The sequence below is a fragment of the Cydia strobilella genome, chromosome 24, assembly GCF_947568885.1.
Source record: "Cydia strobilella chromosome 24, ilCydStro3.1, whole genome shotgun sequence".
Taxonomy (NCBI): Eukaryota; Metazoa; Arthropoda; class Insecta; order Lepidoptera; family Tortricidae; genus Cydia; species Cydia strobilella.
In genome coordinates, this window is record NC_086064.1 from 7252515 (window position 1) to 7272612 (window position 20098).

Here is a 20098-nt window from a genome sequence, read left to right on the forward strand (position 1 = left end):
TAGTAGTAATAGTAGTGGTGATGATATAAAATATCATGTACAGTCGCCATCAGATATATCGGAGCGGCCGAGTTGCTCACAATATCTGAACACGCACTCTAACGCCTTGACAATAGACGCGTGTTCAGATATTTGTGAGCACCTTGGCCGCTCCGATTTATCCGATGGCAACTGTACATGATATTTTTCTATATTTATGTTACATAAGAATGCTTGATCATCTCGTGACCACTTTTATATTAGGTATATGCATTATGTAGTAGGTAATCTGTAGTTTAAAGTGTTTAAACGCGGACCCATCTACTGTTCAGAAGATTCAGCTATGGCGTTCAAGAACGTGTAATAGGCGAATGTTGTCTTCAGGACCTGAAAAATACGTACACATGTTAAATAGGAACGATAAAAAGTAAGAGGGTTCTAAGTTACAAAATCAAATAATTTACGCTATCGAATATTAATAGGACATATTACGCAAAACTGCGTAGCTACTAGCACAGACAGAGGGCCTATCGCGAAACACGAAAATCGAAATTTCGTTATCTGCCTCTCTATCAGTCTTGCATATTCGAGCGATAGAGTGGCAGTCGCTTCGCTCGTGATTCAATTATAGAATCTTTCGCTTTCTCGGGACTCAAAAACACGAGATGTAAAATAACTTTGCTCTCGTGTTGCACACATAACTTTTCACCTCGGTAGTGAGAACATATTAAAGGTTAAAATGTATTTCGAATTACACAGCATAATAGTAAAAAAAAATATATGCAGTGGCAGTTCATGGCCTTCACTAAATTAAAAAGCTACTTTGTTTCAGTCCCTGGAGCGAGGAAAGTCGCACTTTCTTCACTCCCTGGAGTGAGGAAAGTCGCACTTTCCTCACTCCAGGGAGTGACGAAAGTAGGCTTGTTCGAGCTGCTTAGGTGAAAAAATCTTACCGAGGTCATCGTCATCACGCCGACGGGTACCATCTTGGCGGCCTTCAGCGCGACCGGCGTTTGCGCACGTAGCAGAAAAAACAACACCGTCCTAAAAGCACAAGCATCAAAACAAAAGAAACGCAATAATAATAAAAAATCCCTACGCACAAACATGCATTCCATCATTTTGGAAAAAAGCTGATACTCTTCAAACTGCTGGATAGATTTTTATCATAGAGTAACTTATACTAGAGCGGTACTGTCATAGTAAATTTTGTAACCCCAGTAAATTCACTGCCATCTGTCGACACACTTTAAAACTAAAAATGAAGATTTATAAAAATACGATAAAATGTATTTAAATATGGATAAATGATTTTTTTTATTTGCATTAATTATTTTTATGATTTTGACCCATGTTCTTTCACTGATATGCGTTAAAATTGTTAAATAACAAACGAAACCGTCAACGCCATCTATACGACAGTTGGCCAAAGCTAGTAGCGCCCTCTGAACGAGAATCAAATTTTCTTGATTTTCGAGGCACGTTTTTTCCTTAGACTGTATCCATCTATTACGGAGTTATATCTATCTTTGTTTTTATCAAACGTAGCTCAGAACCACCGCAAGGAAACTAGCTTTTACATTTAAAAAAAAAACCGTCAAAATCGGTTCATCCGCTTGAGAGCTACGACAGATAATTGGCGTCAAACTTATAACACCCCTCTTTTTGAAACGACGGTTAAAAAACGGGAATACATCATCATCTTCCTCGCGTTATCCCGGCATTTTGGCATGGCATGGGAGCCTGGGGTCCGCTTGACAACTAATCCTAGGAATTGACGTAGGCACTAGTATTTACGAAAGCGACTGCCATCTGACCTTCTAACCCAGAGGGGGAACTAGGCCTTGTTAGGATTAGTCCGGTTTCCTCGAGATGTTTTCCTTCACCGAAAAGCGACTGGTAAATATCAAATGATATTTCGTACATAAGTTCCGAGTCATGTTACGAGCCGGGTTTGAATTTGAACCCGCGACCTCCGGATTGAAAGTCGCACGCTCTTACCGCTAGGCCACCAGCGCTTCTCTGGGAATACATAATTATGTTATTAATATTACTTATTAAAGTTAATATTTAGGCAAGACGGATAATGCCTAACGATGTAACGATTGTACTGGTGCCATCAGATACATCGTTGCGGCCTAGGTGCTCATAAATATCTGAACATGGACTCTTTTCATCATAACACTTTAAACACAGAAAACGGCACAGTGCCATTTTCAACCAAAAGGGTACTTATTGTCGCTTGTCAGTAAGGCGCTATTTCCATATAGCTTCAACTAGAAATCAACCTTATCAACAAGCGACAATGTGGTACCTTTTGGTTAAAAACGTCACAGTCATGACACGAACAGGTCTAACGCGATTTAATTTCATTGTTTTTACCTTAAATTCCGACGTTTCAACTGAATTGCACCAGCTGTGGTTTTTTTATACTACGTCTGTGGCAAACAAGCATACGGCCCGCCTGATGGTAAGCAGTCACCGTGGCCTATGGAGATCTAAGTAAACAACACTACACTACCCGAAATCCATACTAATATTATAAATGCGAAAGTCTGTCTGTCTGTCTGTGTGTTACCTCTTCACGCTTAAACCGCTGAACCGATTTAGTTGAAATTTGGTATACAGATAGTTTGAGTCCCGGGGAGGGACATAGGATACTTTTTATCCCAGAACTCACCCCTCAAGGGGGTGGAAATTTGTATGGGGAATCAATAACCGCTGAACCGATTTAGATGAAACTTGGTATGGGGATAGTTTGAGCTGTGAGAAATGATATAGAATAACTTTTATCCCCGAAATCATCCCTTAAGGGTGTAAAAAATGGGGTGGAAATGTATAGTGTGGACCAATTTGGGGGTGAAAAAGAATGGATTAAAAAGCAGATTTGTTTAAGAATTAAGGTACCCAAATTACTAATTCCACGCAGACGAAGTCGCGGGCAAAAGCTAGTTAGTTTATAAAAATCTTTTCATAGTTGTAGAAATGAGACATTACCTGCGGTTACTCGTATCCATGCACTCCCACGGAATGTCGTATATGGCGTCGATAAGTTTCTCGCCCTGACAACAATTATAACAACAAAATTTTATTAATTTATTTTTAGAAATGACGAATTATTATTATTATAATGGCTAGGCTAGGCTAGTTTTTGTGTGCTTTCGATGTTGAATGTTGAGGTTGTATTTGTATATGTGAGTGTTAGGCCCTAATCTTCTATCTTGAGATCTATCGTAGGGGTGTGGACTGTATAGGGTGTGACATAGGCGGCAGAGGATGGAGTAAAACAACTGGAGCTCTTCTTATATCAGATGCAGGAGGGTCGAGGTCGGAGAGGTCTTCTTTTTCTTCTTGGAGAGGTGTTGCTTGCTCGGTTGCTTGATTCGTAATGGCTTCCTATGGCCGGCGCACCGCCTTTTATTCCCTCCATATTTAAAGACCTCGTCCCCCGCGCCTCACCGGCGCGGGCGTCTGCGCTTCGCGCATGCGCAGACCTCTCCTTCCTCGACTCTCTTACGTTTCTCTTTATTTATTATTAATAGTACATTATGATACAAGTGTGCTAAGTTGGTCATTACACACGAGGCGATATTATGCGCGCGAGCTGTAAGCGAGCGCGCAATAAGAAAGCCGATGTGTGTAATGACCAATGCACACGCGTTTCATACGACGTTTTTCAACACACTTGCGAGAAAAAAAAGAAACTTTCATATTAATCAAATTTTAATAGTTAAAACAGTTAGTATTGTGTGTTGCATCTGTCATACTGCCGGCCGCCCCTCGCCCCGGGCGCGCGCCGCGCAGGCGGTCGGGCGCGCCGGTGCCCGCCAGTCCGACCAATTAAAGAAGGCTCCCTTTCCACGCATATTATTAGCAATCAGTTACCTTCTTAACTCAGTCGGATAATATAATGAAAAAGCACGAGTGGAATAATACACTGAAAGAGCACGCGTGTTTAATATCTAGGATTATGAGCCAAAAATCGGTGGAATAAAAACGTCGTTTTGAGCAAGTGTGTTGAAAAATATATTAACAAATTACATGTTTTATTTATTTATCCTACCTATCTAATCAGACTTTAGCCTATTACCACAATTTCCTATTAGAACAAAGTGCTGCCGTGGCCTGCGCCACGGTGCATACTTTTCCCTATTTTATTATGCAGATCTACGTAATGAAACACAATAGGGAAAATTCTTTATTTGTTACAAGCCTATCTTAATTAAGTTTTGCAATCCTAACTTTACCTAATTGGAATTCTCTTATTGGATTCCTTTAAGAGGTACAAAGTATGCTACTCATACTTTGCCTTGTAACACAAAACACACTAAAATAGTTATTTGTTATACAAGGGTGCAAAGTTGTATTTTACCCGCGAGTGTGGAATTGAAACACGAGCACGCGAAAGGATTCTATAGTTGAACCACGAGCGAAGCGAGTGGTTCTAAAATAGAATCCTGAGCGTAGCAAGTGTTTCAACACACGAGAAGTAAAATACATTTGCACCCGTGTGTAACACAAAACTTTTCCTGTCACTATAGCGAGGAAAGTGCAACATCCACAGGCGTTAGATCATCTTCATCACTGGAATCACTTATTTTGTACGATATTATAACAGAAAACACTGGAAATTCTGATGTTTGCGTGAGTCGGTGAGAATTGTTTTTAAGTAAAAAATTTGTTGACAAATGACAATGTTGACATTTCTGTTCTGACCTGACGTATGAAATGTCAACGATGCGTTTTGAAATTGCATCGACTCAACTTGTGCGTTCAGAATTATATTTAACATCATTATAAAAAATCTAACGTTTCTTATGGAATTTTAAGGTTTATGACTTAAAATTATTAAATAAAGCTAAATTTGGTATTTTTTATTAGATTCTCAAACCATTTATTTAATGATAATTAATATCGAACGAACCATTTTTATGAGCGTTTTACGTTTTGTTATCTGTCAAGCTACTTAAACACGCTCCATTCAAGGTCAAATTACTTTCCCCACTAGTGGATAAAATGCGTTTTTCCCCGCTTGTTTTAAAGGATAAAAGACGGCTTTCCGAGCTAGTGAGGGGAAAACATATTTTATTTCTACATAGGACGCAACTTAAAACTATTACATGTTAAAATGACTAAGTTATAAAATATTATGCGCGTCCACAGACCTAAAATTTATGCTTATGTCATCCTAGTTCTGTGTGCGCGTCGTGTACAGTATAGTTTTTAATACTTATTTATTGTCTATGTTTTAGTTTTAAGTTCCTTTTCTAGAACTCTTTTTTTAAACCATTGACGTATGTCTGTAATTCATGTTTTTATGTCAGTACTTTTATTAAAGCTGGTGCGAATAAGTCAACTGCTTGTGTGTTACTTTCCAAAACTATCGAAATCCCTCTTCTAAATCCCTCTTCCTCTTTGCTCTCCTACATTTGGTAAAAAAGGAACTCTTTGTAATTATAATAATTATTATTATTCTAATTACATCCAAAAAAAGCGTTTTGAGGAATTAATTCCCACCAAGCTGGAAATCCTTTTATTACCTTTATTTGGTCCTAAATGCGTGTAATCAGAGTTCGCTCAATCTCAGGTGTGCATACATTTTGGGAGTCTTGAGAAATATATTTTTCCTTGGATTTTTTTTAATTTATTGTAACCATGGTATTATAATAGGTATTACAAAGTCTGTATTGTAGTCAGGTATTACATGGACCCTGTGAGGGCATAGCAATATTACATGCATACTTAATAGGATCTAATCTTAACTCTATGTCTACAATATTAGTATAATATAAAAGTAGGTGAATTAAGTATTTTTTATATACATATAAGTCGAATTGAATCAGGTAATTGTCAGTGTATGTAAGGACAATGACGCCACAATATCTATTCGAAAAATTAACTTTTTCAAGCATATTAGGGGATCTACTCGTTTGCTTTGTCCACGGCACAGCACCGCCGCATTTCGCGGCAGCTTTAAATATACTGCCACGAAATGCTGGAACAATATACCGCCTCCTTTTAGGAACTCATTGTCCGTAAATTCGTTCAAAGTAAATTACAAAAAATACATTTTAAGTGTACAGAAAAATCGTAGTTAAGTCTGTGCTATATCTTTTTGTGTACTTGTGTGTTTGAAGGCTTCTTTGTGGAACTAATTTTACAAATAAAAGAAGTATGACTGTTACTGTATTGGTCAATAGTTTTTACATTTTTAATGTGGATCAATAGAATAATTTAACTAAAATTATATTTAATTTGTATAGCTGTAGTATTTTTTTTTCTTTACTTTATATATATATATATATATATATATATATAAAAGGTAATTATAATTTGTACGTAACTACCATTAGGTAATCGCACTTTATGCGCATGCATGCTTTATTTCTAGTTTAGTATTAATTTCGTAAAATGTAGATTTTTGACGATGCAAAAGCGATCCAACAGATCCTACTTGAATAAATTGATTATTATCTTTTTTATCTTTTTATATTAGATTTGTATAGGTGTTGTATTGCATTTAAGTTGTATTTGTTGCGCTCTCTCGGAAGGGTTTCCACAAAGACCAGCGTCGGGGGCGGGGGCCTCATAGGTTCCTTGACATGAAGCTGAGTGGAGACCATTTCAGGAACGCTTTATAACCAGCAATCTATGTCAACGTCATTAGTTAAGTTTAAATTAAGCGTTTTTGAATAAAGCATCTTCTATTCTATTCTATTAAATACAAAAATAAACGAGCAACTAATTCATTATTAAGTGATGTAAATTTTTATAAGTATTAATTGGATTAGATTAATGGATTGACAAAACCACTCGATGTAAATAGAAGGGACCCACCATCAATTACAATGTCACTACCAGTGTAGTGTATACTAGACATAGTTATGTATGTAGCTCATAGGATATATATAAGGTCCATTTACATAAGTATGCAGGGCAGTAATAAAGCATCGTTTAAGCTGAACACTCGTTTCTACTCAACTCCGAATCCTCACCTTACATGGCGACCCTGCCATATACGGTGTCGCGCGTGCGGTCAGTCACCGAGTGACGATTATTACAATGTAAAAACATAGCTCAAGGTTTTGTGGATCAGACACATGTCGTTTTCAGATTTTAACATTATTATAAAAAAAAAACAAAGTGGCGGCCATTTTTTACAAATTTTGACTTCGAATTAATGTTAAGGCATCATACAGATCCATAAGTATCAATTATTATTAGATTAGAGCTTATTTTCTATCGGACGTAGCGTTTCTGAGCTAAAAGCAAAAAACTGAAAAACAGCAAAAATTTATGCACACCTGTCATTAAGCAAACTCAGATTACACGCATTTAGGACCAAATTAAGGTATTAAAATGATTTCCAGCTTGCTGGGAAATAATTCTTCGAAAAAATCAAATTTAACCGGCCTAGAGGTCGATAGACCATTTCTATTAAAATTGATGAATGTATTATAGAGCAATCGCTAAACAAGTAAACAGCCGTATGATTATTTATTATTTTTTATTATTTTATTTATTTACAAGAACGGTTTACACCAATTACACTGGCAATTTACGTAATATTAACACACTTATACAAAAGTAACAGTGCAGAAATTATTCATCATTCACTCGTTCATATTCTCACAGTAAGCGAGGCACCTGGACGCTAGCGGACCCTGGCCTCCGAAGCAGCTGCTGAGAATGCAACTGGGATAAATACTAGATGAGACAAAAATATTATTCTGCAGTAGGTATATTGCATCGTTTTGTGCCTATGATACCAAATAGTTTTCGTTTTGGTAACCAATATTTAAAGTCACATCAAGTCAAAACTTACCTGCGTTCTTATCATTTCAAAAAGTATCGATATCTGAATCAGCGGTTGATATATAGCGACTGTCAGAGGTCCGTATTTGCCCAAAGCCTCCCCAGTGAATGCGGCCACCTCCACCGTCACCACGATCGTGAGGAGTTGCATGAGCATGTAAAATATGAAGAGATAATTACTGAACGCGTCGGAGCATTTGTCTAAGAACCTGTAACAATTAAAATGAAAATGGCAATCGAAATAATAGGTATATATACATGATGAAGATACGATTTTACTTTCCGATAGACGTTTGTCAACAGTAAATGGCTACGGTCTCGGGCAGTAAGAAATTACTAAATACAAAACGTCTTAAGCTCATGAAAAAAAACGATAAATAGTTTAAAGGACACCCAGGCCCCAGCATCGCTATTTCCTTAAGACAAATGTTTATCAAATTCATCCCATATGTATTTATATTTTATATTCGATCAAATCAAGAAATTACTAGAGAAATTGCTTACTTTATGCAACTTACAAGACTATAACGTAAAACACCAGGGTAACTATAGTATAAATAGCTCTCAAATATGGTCCAAAATTATTTCGTATGTCTTCGTTCAGGTTCTATTATTTGAAAATCGAAGTTCTATGGCAACATGTTTGTATAAATAGAAGAAATAACCCAGAATAACCCAAAGAGTATATTGGTAACTATACTTGATTACGGATTGCACATGTGGCATATAGTTGTAGTACGGGGCTGTAGTTGGCTGATTTTACGGTAGGTACTTACTTTATAATAATTTTGTGGTGATCGATGATTCCTTTCAGAGTCTCTTTGACTCGCATGTTCTCCTCTGGCGAGTAAATATCACCAGTCGAAGGTATACTTGACAAATCGTTCCTCATAATCTTAAGATGTCCCAAAATTTGGAACACCATAAGGCTGACCACAAGATCGAAGGCGAGGATGCCGGAGCTAGTGTGGAAGGAGGTGGGGATGTTAAAGAAGAACAGTATATAATAGCCGTTTAAGGTTGTATAGAATTTGTCAGTGAAGCAGTAGAAATATAGAGCATGTTCAAAGGTTTTGTTCGCAGGGCGGTCAGGGCCGAACATTCCGCTTTTATAGTTGTTGTACCAAGGCATTAATGTGAACAAGACGACTCCGGTAAATATGTGACAACAAACGTAAATTGTGACTATCCTTGAGATGAACTGGATCTTCTTGTACATCTGGAAAATAACCGGTAAAGTTGTGAGGCAGATGGAGAAGTGGACTTCAGAATTTTGGCGCGAGTGTGAGGTTAAACAATTAATACAAAATACAAAAAGATTTATTGCCAGAAAACATTGTTAACAAATTTTTCACAGTGACTGACACTAGGCTGAGCCTGCCCTGCCGAGTCCCTTACAAGGATTTAAGAAAGATGCATGCACGTTATTAAATCATAACAACTATAGTTTTCAAGTGGCAAGTACAAAGTACACAGAAGCCAAATCGTACAGGCGATAAGCAACATTTCTTATCAAAACACTGGAGAAACTGGTAGACAGACATATGAGGGATGGTCCTCTTAAGAGACATCCACTGCACCAATTGCAATGTGCGTACCAGCCGGATAAATTGACTGAAACGGCACTACACCTGGTGACAACCAGAGCAGAGCAGGCGATAGAGAACAAGGAACTATGCCTAGCCACTTTTCTAGACGTGGAGGGGGCATTTGACCGCACCACGTATCAGGCAATCAGCAATGCAGCATCTAAACATGGCATAGAACCGACAATCTGTAGATGGATTGGTACTATGCTAAATAGCCGACTAATAAAGTCTACCCTCATGGGAGATGAAATATTAGCCACGGCCACGAAGGGTTGCCCACAGGCCTCCCTGTGGGCCACCTTTTCGTGGCCGTGGCAGAACCCCTCGGTTCTGTCACCGACTCTCTGGAGCCTGGTAGTGAACTCACTGTTGGAAGAACTAAACAAAGGCCCAGTATACACGAGTTGAGAGGTGGCGCAACCATCATCAACTCTCCATCAATCCTGGCAAAACAGTAGTAATACCGTTTACCAGGAAAAAGACCCTTAACGGCATGGAGCAGCTGAAGCTTTATGGAAGGGTACTGGAAATGTCCGATGAAGTGAAATATCTAGATTTAACACTAGATAAAGAACTGAACTGGAAAAAGCATGTCGAAACTGCCATAACCAAGGCACTGAGGGTGTTTGGAATGTGTAGAACGGCATATATACTGAGATGGATCTATACCATGATGGTAAGATCTATCATTCTGTACGGATGCCTGGCATGATGGCCAAGGACACTAAAGAGCACATGCAGGGATGCCCTTATGAAAATACAAAGAACGGCGTGCATGGCTATTACTGGCGCGTTTAGAACGACGCCAACAGCGGCGATGGAGGTACTACTAAACCTCCCGCCGCTACACCTAGTGATACAATCTGAGGCGCGGAAATCGTTACACAGGTTGGCTTTGACAGGCCTCTGGAGCGATAGCAAGCCAAAGACTAAACACATTTCATGAAAAGGATTACGAATATGGGCTGCGATAAGATGCAATCCAAGTTTGTGTTCCGTAAGAATTTTAATGTTAAAGTTCCAACAAGGGCTGAATGGACCGAAGGTGAATGAAAATGACATCATATGGTACACAGACGGATCCGAGACAGAATCTGGTACTGGGGCAGGCATTTATGCAAATGACTTTAGTAGTAGCATAAGCATGGGCAATTACGCCACTGTCTTCTAAGCCGAGACATACGCTATAATTGTACTTGAGTGCTGTGTACATGAGAATATATTTAGGCAAACCCAAGGAAAGAATATCTATATACTCAGCGACAGTCAGGCTGCACTCAAAGCGCTTAAGGCGCCCAGAGTGGACTCTAGACTGGTATACAATGGCATCCAAGCTCTGAACAAGCTTGGAAGGCAAAACGAAGTGCAACTGGTATGGATCCCAAGGCACGAGGGATTCGTAGGCAATGAAAATGCAGATGAACTTGCCAGAGTCGGATCTGCAAACAACCTTATAGGTCCGGAACCATTCGTGGGGCTCTCACAGGGAACCATCACAACGGCTATCAAAGACCTTACTAAGACCAAACACCAGGAAGAATGGGACAGTCTGACGGGTCTAAAGCACTCAAAGCTCATTATACAAGGGGTAGACTCCGGCTGGAGCCAAAAGCTTTGGAAACTTAGCAAACGACAACTCCAAATAATAACGGGGGTGTTTACTGGCCATTATGGTTATGGCGTCAAGGGAATTCTGACCAAGATGGGACACGCTGACAACACCGATTGTCGTATGTGTGGCGAAGAGGAAGAGATAGTAGAACACGTTATGTCTGAATGTCACGCCCTCGCCAGACAAAGAATGAAGGACTTTGGAACAGGCTATCTGGAACCAAAGGAACTCAAAACGCTACCCATAAGCTCTTGAGTAGCGGACGGATCTTTCCTAGGGGGTAACTCCACTAAAGATCCCTATGGGTCGAAGTGTATCCGCAAGGGCCCCCGAAACTATAAGATAAGTGGCAAGTAAATAGTTATTTGTGCAACAAGAGAGGAAAGTTGGTTTTTCTTGCGAGTGTTGATTTTGAGTCCCGAGAAAGCGAAAGATTCTATAATTTTAAAATCTTGAGCGTAGCGAGGGACTCAAAAATACGAGATGTAAAATAACTTTGTTCTCGTGTGACACATATAATTTATCACCTCAGTAGTGAGAACATATTAAAGGTTAAAATGCATTTCGAATTTGTAATAGACCCCGAACAGTGGCAGTTAATGGCATTTCACTAAATTAAAAAGCTACTTTGTTTACGAAAGTGCGACTTCCCTCACTCCAGGGAGTGACGAAAGTAGGCTCGATCGAGCTGCTGAGGTGAAAAATGTAACGTGTATGACGAAATCTTGAAATGTTCTTGAAGCTGAAGGCTGGTCTATGACAAAGGATTTTTCTCGTAGAAAATACTTAACTCGTTACTATTACTACATAATGAGTAGAGTTATAAGATAGCCAACACTGCATTTATAAACGGATAATTAAAATGTATTGTTACATCAAAATCATTTTAAAGCAATCTTGTGCAAACAAACCTTGGAAGCGTATTGCGATCGATTCTGGAAATAAAAGAGGTGAAATTCGTCCAGGAAATCCTTTATTATCTCACCATACTTTTTCGTGCGAGCCGTTATTAATCTTTGCTGAAATCCAAAATTCAGGAATGCTCTTAATTTTTCAAGCAGTAGATTCGTAATGTTTGTTATGAAAATGTGCTAAATGAATTAGATATTATCAAAAATGTGAAATGTTATTACGTTATTAGTTTGTGCGGCCCAGGCGCTCTGAGTCTCTTTTTAAACTGACTCAGAGCGCCTGGGCCTTTGAAGTCAGATATCAACTTTCAACATGATTAGAGAAAATTTTCCGTCGGACGTACCGGTTTCGAGCTATAAGAAAAAAAGCGAGCCCTATCACTAATTCGACAATCTATGCATTCTTGTGGTACACTTTAAGGGCTCTCCACACTCATGCGAGAATCACGGCGCGAAGCCGCGAACGCGAGTGTGGAGCCTAGTTCGCTAATCAGCCCTTTACGGTCCACCTGTTAGCTTGGAGATTTAACATAGTAATTTAAATTCATGTCTAGATGTGTTATCAAACATAAAAATATCATTTTATAAACATGAAAAAATATAATAAAGGAATAATATTTTGATTTACTACTAACGCCATCTGTTAGAAAAATAATGAATTAACATTCGTGCTAATGTTTCTTTATTTTTCTAACAGATGGCGTTAGTAGTAAAAAACCGGACAAAGGCGGATAAGTGCGAATCGGAATCGCCCACCGAGGGTTCCGTACTTTTTAATATTTGTTATAGCGGCAACAGAAATACATCATCTGTAAAAATTAAACGGTTCATGAGAAACGGCCGGACAGAAGAGTCTTAGTTAGGCCGGTCCCGTTTTTACCCTTTGGGTACGGAACCTTAAAAAGGAAAAACTCAACGTCGTCGTCGCGTCGTCATATCAGGCTGTCGAGGAGAAGGCAGAGAACCGACATGCATGAAAATCGCTCCACCGACAAGAGTCTAACTCTTAAATATATGATGATGAGGTAGAAAAACTCCGCGAGCCCTTAAAAATCTCTGCTTTTTGCTAGTAACAAATAAAAAGTCTTAGTAGCGAATGAATTATTTAGTTTTTTTTTTAAACATTGCAATGTCATCACTTACTACTACTACTTTTTTTTTTTTTTTTCTATTTTTCTTTTTGTAATTTTTGTAATGTGCATAAATATGGGTATGTAAGACCTGAAATAAATGATTTTTATTTTTATTTTATTTTTTTTACTTACCATATACAAAGTCTCCAGCAAAATGCACAAAATCACATGCCCCATAAAAAAGAAAGATATAGTCTCCCTATAATGCCAGATATATCCTGCAGCCGCACTGGATATTGCCATGGCCACCCCGATCAGAAACAGGCTGTATACGGACAGGACGAAGTGTAATCGGCCTCGTCCGAATTGGTTGTGAGGCCAGGAGCCAACGAAGCTTAGCAAGAAGGTCAGTTGGCGGATATAGTTGAACTCCAATGGGTATTTAGCGTCACTGAAAAACGAAATCGTATATCGTAATCGTATCGTACCGTAAGTGGAGCCCTATTACCAAAGCGGATATAATAAGATAGAGCGGTACTGTCATAGTAAATTTTGTAACAACTGTAAATTCAGTGCCATCTATCGACACACTTTAAAACTAAACATGAAGATTTATAAAAAAACGATATAATGTATTTAAATATGGATAAATGATTTTTTTATTTGCATTAATTATTTTTAAGTATGATTTTGACCCATGTTCTTTCACTGATAATATGCGTTAAAATTGTTAAATAACAAACGAAACAGTCAACGCCCTCTATACGAGAGTAGGCCAAAGGTAGTGGCGCCATCTGATCGAGAAACAAATTTTCTTGATTTTAGAGGCACGTTTTTTCCTTAGACTGTATCCATCTATTACGGAGTTATATCTATCTTTGCTATCACTATTCGACAATCTATGCATTCTTGTGGTACACTTTACGGAAAAGCTATCCACCTGTTAGCTTGGAGATTTAACATAGTAATTTAAATTCATGTCTAGATGTGTTATCAAACATAAAAATATCATTTTATAAACATGAAAAAATATAATAAAGGAATAATATTTTGTATTACCACTAACGCCATCTGTTAGAAAAATAATGAATTAACATTCGTGCTAATGTTTCTTTATTTTTCTAACAGATGGCGTTAGTTGTAAAAAACCGGACAAAGGCGGATAAGTGCGAGTCGGACTCGTCCACCGAGGGTTCCGTATTTTTTAGTATTTGTTATAGCGGCAACAGAAATACATCATCTGTGAAAATTAAACGGTTCATGAGATACAGCCTGGTGACAGACAGACAAAGGGACGGACAGAAGAGTCTTAGTAATAGGCCGGTCCCGTTTTTCGTTCAGTATATGTGTCGTTTTCAATCAAAAGGTACCACATTGTTGCTTACCATCAGTACGAAATTAGATTGTGTCTTTATACGAATAACCTGTCAGAGCATCCAAAAGGCAAGCGACAATGTGGTACCTTTTGATTGAAAACGACACATATTTTTTTCTAGCTCTCAGCTGCGTCCTTAAGAGCCCGCAGCAAAAGTTCGGTTCTCCATACAAACGTAGTTACGCTCTTATTTTAAAACTAGCTAGATTGCTCTGAAACTGTACTTACAATAGGATATGCCTGTAATTAGTTTATGTAGCTTCGGATACCATAGTTAAAAACCGGCCAAGTGCGAGTCGGACTCGCGCACCGAGGGCTACGTACTTTTTGTAATTGTTGTTATAGCGGCAACAGAAAAACATTATCTGGGAAAATTTCAACTGTCTAGCTATCACGGTTCATGAGATACAGCCTGGTGACAGACAGACAAAGACAGACGGACAGACGGACAGCGGAGTCTTAGTAATATAGGTAGAGTCCCGTTTTTACCCTTTGGGTACGGAACCTTAAAAAGGAACAACTCAACGTCGTCGTCGCGTCGTCGTATCAGGCTGTCGAGGAGAAGGCAGAAAACCGACATGCATGGAAATCGCTTCACCGACATGAGTCTAACTCTTAAATATATGATGATGAGGTAGAAAAACTCCGCGAGCCCTTAAAAAGCTCTGCTTTTTGCTAGTTCATCATATGTATGTAACACTTGTATCATAGAGTAACTTATACTAGAGCGGTACTGTCATAGTAAATTTTGTAACCCCAGTAAATTCACTGCCATCTGTCGACACACTTTAAAACTAAAAATAAATATTTACAAAAATACGATAAAATGTATTTAAATATGGATAAATGATTTTTTTTATTTGCATTAATTATTTTTATGATTTTGACCCATGTTCTTTCACTGATATGCGTTAAAATTGTTAAATAACAAACGAAACCGTCAACGCCATCTATACGAGAGTAGGCCAAAGCTAGTAGCGCCCTCTGAACGAGAATCAAATTTTCTTGATTTTCGAGGCACGTTTTTTCCTTAGACTGTATCCATCTATTACGGAGTTATATCTATCTTTGCTTGTATGGAACACTACCTGCTTTTCGACAAATAAACGTATTGTATTGTATATTTATAATTTGAAGGGAAGAGCCTTCCACAATGAAAGAAAACATTGTTCATTAGATTATTTAGAATTTTGTGTTGCATACTCGCAATGTTACTTGGTAGATATATCGTTTGGCAGAAATATTTGTGGCATACTGCTTTTCGCATAAAATTATTTGGCAGAAAACCCTAACCTAACCCACTTAGAAAATTCTACCGAATGAATATGATGACTATTAGGTATGACTAAAAGGGTCGTGTACGTTGTTTTATAGACTACATTTTTATAGAATTTCGCTTCATATAAAATGATTCAAATATTATTAGTTCATTGAATAATCACTTCGCAGAATACTTACTTTGTAGAACTTTTAATCGTAGATTTTTGTTGCAAAGAAAATTTAAAGTTTCGATATTCATTTCATAAAATTTCTAATCATATATTCTTTATCCTTATATTATTTAGTTCATGTAAACTTTTTGAATAAATAAAAACAATAACAAAACTTATAAACTATTATCAAAGATAGATATAACTCCGTAATAGATGGATACAGTCTAAGGAAAAAACGTGCCTCGAAAATCAAGAAAATTTGATTCTCGATCAGATGGCGCCACTAGTTTTGGCCTACACTCGTATAGAGGGCGTTGACTGTTTCGTCTGTTATTTATAATTTTAACGCATATTATCAGTGAAAGAACATGGGTCAAAATCATATAAAAATAATTAATGCAAATAAAAAAATCATTTATCTATATTTAAATACATTTTATCGTATTTTTATAAATAATTATTTTTAGTTTTAAAGTGTGTCGACAGATGGCAGTGAATTTACTGGGGTTACAAAATCTACTATGACAGTACCGCTCTAGTATAAGTTACTCTATGCTATTATTAAAATTAACCTATAAACCTAAAAACAAATTAAAACTAACAAAAATAAATTAAACTACGAACTAAACAAACTAAACTAAAACTACCTAAAAAGTCCTATAAATAAAAAATTGCCAGGTCTGTGCCATCCGGTAGGGTGCCCAGAAGGCTGGCGGCGTTGCCGCGCTAAACGGCAACGCCGATGCGTTGGGCGAGGTATGCTCCAGCCTTCCGGTCACCCGTTGCGTCTATTAGGCGCTTGGCCAACTCCTTATATATACTGTGCGCGCCTTGACCCCACGGCTCAAGCGTCTCCACACCAAACGGCTCAAACATGCAGCCTGTGTCAATGGCTACATATTTGCGCCGCTTGAGACGGCAGCGCCAGCCCTAGACATGTTTTATAGAATTATGTTTCTCATAAATTATTTTGTAGAAATTTTTAAGTATAGATTTTTGTTGCTAAGAAATTCTAATGTTTGGATATTCATATTATATAATTTATTCTTTTTCATTCTCCTGCCTTAACCTATGAATATGTATGAGTCAATCAGATGACAAATTTAGATTATTATTAAGTAGATAGATTTAGATATGTATTCTTATTATAATATACGAGACACTAATTAAAATATAACCTCTGTAAATTCAGAAGACTGATGAATTGTCTCACGTGTTGTTGGAATGCGTCCGGAATTCGGACTTGAGAAAAAGAATTTTTGGTAGTCTGGGCTCCATGCACAATGGACAGATCAATTGTTGGTTGGCAGAGCCTATATCGGACAAAGCAATCAGTGTTTACTACTTTATTGACCTCTCCCTTGAGTAGGGAACTATGATAGCACCCATGAGGCTGACATGTTCACCTAGGGTGTCCAAAGCCTCCATAAAAACCAGATTAAAAAAAAAACCTCTGTAAATAAGTACTTATCGTACAATAAAATAAAATAAAAGTTTTCTGTGAAACAAAATTATATGAAATTTCTGTCTGCGAAACAAGGGATCACCGACTAAAAGGTATGCGAACATATCATTCGACTAAAAGTTTTTCTACGATGCGTGCTAAGCGGGATTTACATTAAGAAATTAGTGGCGTGAAAATGCATGCATTACGAAAGTATTAAACTTTTTCGTTTGTTATTTAACAATTTTAACGCATATCAGTGAAAGAACATGGTTCAAAATCATAAAAATAATTAATGCAAATAAAAAAAATCATTTATCTATATTTAAATACATTCTATCGTATTTTTATAAATCTTCATTTTTAGTTTTAAAGTGTGTCGACAGATGGCAGTGAATTTACTGTGGTTACAAAATTTACTATGACAGTACCGCTCTAGTAAAAATTACTCTATGGTAAAACTACTGTCACGTCATTAATTTCACGCCACTAATTTCGTAATGTAAATCCCGCTTTATAATATTTAATAATAATAATATAATTTCTTTATTCAGATAACTAGGATCCATTGGGGTTAGGTACATGGTGACTTCAAATCTATTGTTAATATTTAAAATACTAATTAAATTAAATTAATTTAAAAATTTACAATAAATTAAATTAATGAAATAAATGAATGAAAATGTAATTAATAATATTTAAACACTCAAGATATATACAGTGGTACTGCGTAAACGAAATTAATAACTAGCTTAAATCCAAAATAGGCCCTTGAGGCATTGTACCAAGGATGCTGGCGGCATTTCCTCGCTGTATCGCAATGCTGATACGTTGTGCGAGGAAGCCGCCAGCTCTTCGGTCACCAGTTACGTCAACCAGACGCTTCGCGATTTCTGCAAACAACTTGTGCGCGCTGGGACCCCATGGACCTAGAGTTTCAACTCCAAATGGAACGAAATGGTACTCTCTACCGAGGCTCTTATATTTATTACGTTTTAAAATCTCGAACGGGGGGGGTGTCACTACGCAGTTTAGGTACATTTGGCCGGCGCGCCTCCCGGGCAGGCGTATGGCAGTGTGCTGCCGCTAGGCTCGCACGATAGTCGTGTCACGTGGCGCTCGAATATTAGGAACTGACTGACGGAATACGGCAGTGGCATACCTACTTCCGCGAGAATCAGACATACTCCGGATAAATTTTTTATGTTTACAGAATCAACGGTTGTAATTCCTACATATTTATCTTAAAAATAATAAATCAGTAGGTATAGGTACAAAAACTTGTCAAGTGACAACCCCGTGCCGACACTCACAGCTTGGTCATAAAACTGCGGCGCGCAAAAAAGATTCACGGTTCGTGCGCGGTTATAAGTTTCAGTTTTGCTTGCAGGCGGCGAGTGTAGGTATAATTTTATACCTAAATCTGACTTTTGTGAAGGAGTGAATTTTCTGTACGGTAGTACTATTAGTTATTCTGTGTCTCGACGCTTTCCGCCGCTCCGCCCGCTTTTACATTAGTCCGTTGGAGGTGGGACGGTGCCAGTGTGTCTACGCAGGTAGCATCCCACACCAACATCCGTCCCAAGCTCCATGGAACCAAGGAATTAAATATTATATTAAATGAAATAAATATTTACAATAAATTAAATTAATAAAAAAATAAAAAAAAAATATTTTTTTTTATTAATAAAATCAAAATTCACAATAAATTATTAAAATCAATTAAACTATAGAACTCACAAATAAATAAATAAAATCAATTAAAATAAAATTTACACAATTAACTACCCATGATCATTAAGTTATTAATGTGTTTGTGCATGGGCGAATCAGGCTTTTCTATAAACACTTTTAGGATGCCGTTAGAGCTGCTCCGCATCCTACTGACTAGCGAGGCAGTTCTTTTGCGCACTATGGCGTGAAACCCGTCTGTGCGTGCCTCCGCAAACATTTTAAATGCACTACAGAAGCGGGGCAGCTTTATACGAAGTGTATTTCTGACAAATAATATTCTGCCAGATGAGGAGAACCCATATATACTTTTAAATATTGACAGATCGCGTAAAGATTTACACACTACTGGTCCTGAATATATTTTTATTGAGCTTATGGTATAAAAAAACTAAAAAAAACTAACCTGTCTTCAAAATATTTCTTCAAAGAACGAAACACTTGCGGTGGAGCCATTTCCGTTATTTTCAACGAATTTATATTCTAGTCATTCATATAGTAGCATTACTTTTCAATAAATAATTTTAAATTATATTTTGGTATTATATAGGTATATAAGCAACACATCTTTGTACCCATAGAAATAAAGTAGTGCGAAATAATTATTTTGTATTTTGACTAACTATTTGATGCTAACTGCATCAAATAGTTAGTCGCAGCCGAAATACCAAATAACAATTTCGCATTCGCACTACTTTATTTCTATGGGTACAAACAAAGATGTGTTGCTTTTGTTTAAACTCAATAGGTGACACAAATGCTTGATGCTTGCAATTTCCGTCGCAAAACTGAATTTATTCCTTCACATGTCTATTAACTTGACTACTCAAGTGTGAACACGACAACTGCCAAAGCGTATAATATAAAATAAATAATTTATAGAAACATAATAATGAATAGAAACCGCGCTGAATTTTATATTAAATTGTGTTACGAGTGATTATACAACATAAAATATAAATTACCTTCGATCGGTTCGTGTACAAATGGTTAATGGACGGTGACGTTTAGTATTAGCCGGTCGATTTGCATTTTACCTTTGGCAAATAGAAAATAGAGTGTACTATTGTCTAAAGAATAAATAATACAAAGCCTTAAGTACAGTCGCCATCAGATATATCGGAGCGGCCGAGGTG

The 20098-nt window shown here is 37.4% G+C and overlaps 1 protein-coding gene across 1 annotated transcript; it reads right to left on the reverse strand.

The window, feature by feature from the left end:
- Positions 1 to 300: 300 nt before the first annotated feature.
- LOC134752508 (odorant receptor 49b-like) lies at positions 301 to 19418 on the reverse strand. The gene is made up of 9 exons (XM_063688202.1): positions 19369 to 19418; positions 13172 to 13430; positions 11907 to 12014; positions 8569 to 9013; positions 8313 to 8316; positions 7805 to 8003; positions 2977 to 3041; positions 933 to 1023; positions 301 to 366 (listed from the first exon to the last, which is right to left on the reverse strand). Exons 1-9 carry the CDS (start codon positions 19416 to 19418, stop codon positions 301 to 303), a joined length of 1287 nt encoding a protein of 428 aa, XP_063544272.1.
- Between the last annotated feature and the right edge of the window lie 680 nt (positions 19419 to 20098).

Bases quoted from the DNA above. Each gene is read 5' to 3' on its own strand.
- LOC134752508 (XM_063688202.1), bottom strand. From the start codon at position 19,418: ATGGCTCCACCGCAAGTGTTTCGTTCTTTGAAGAAATATTTTGAAGAC. The intron at 12,015-13,171 runs GTAAGTAAAAAA...TTTGGATTTCAG, and splicing joins TGCTGGAGACTTTGTATATG to CAAAGATTAATAACGGCTCG. The intron at 367-932 runs GTAAGATTTTTT...CGTATTTTTCAG, and splicing joins GCGTGATGACGATGACCTCG to GTCCTGAAGACAACATTCGC.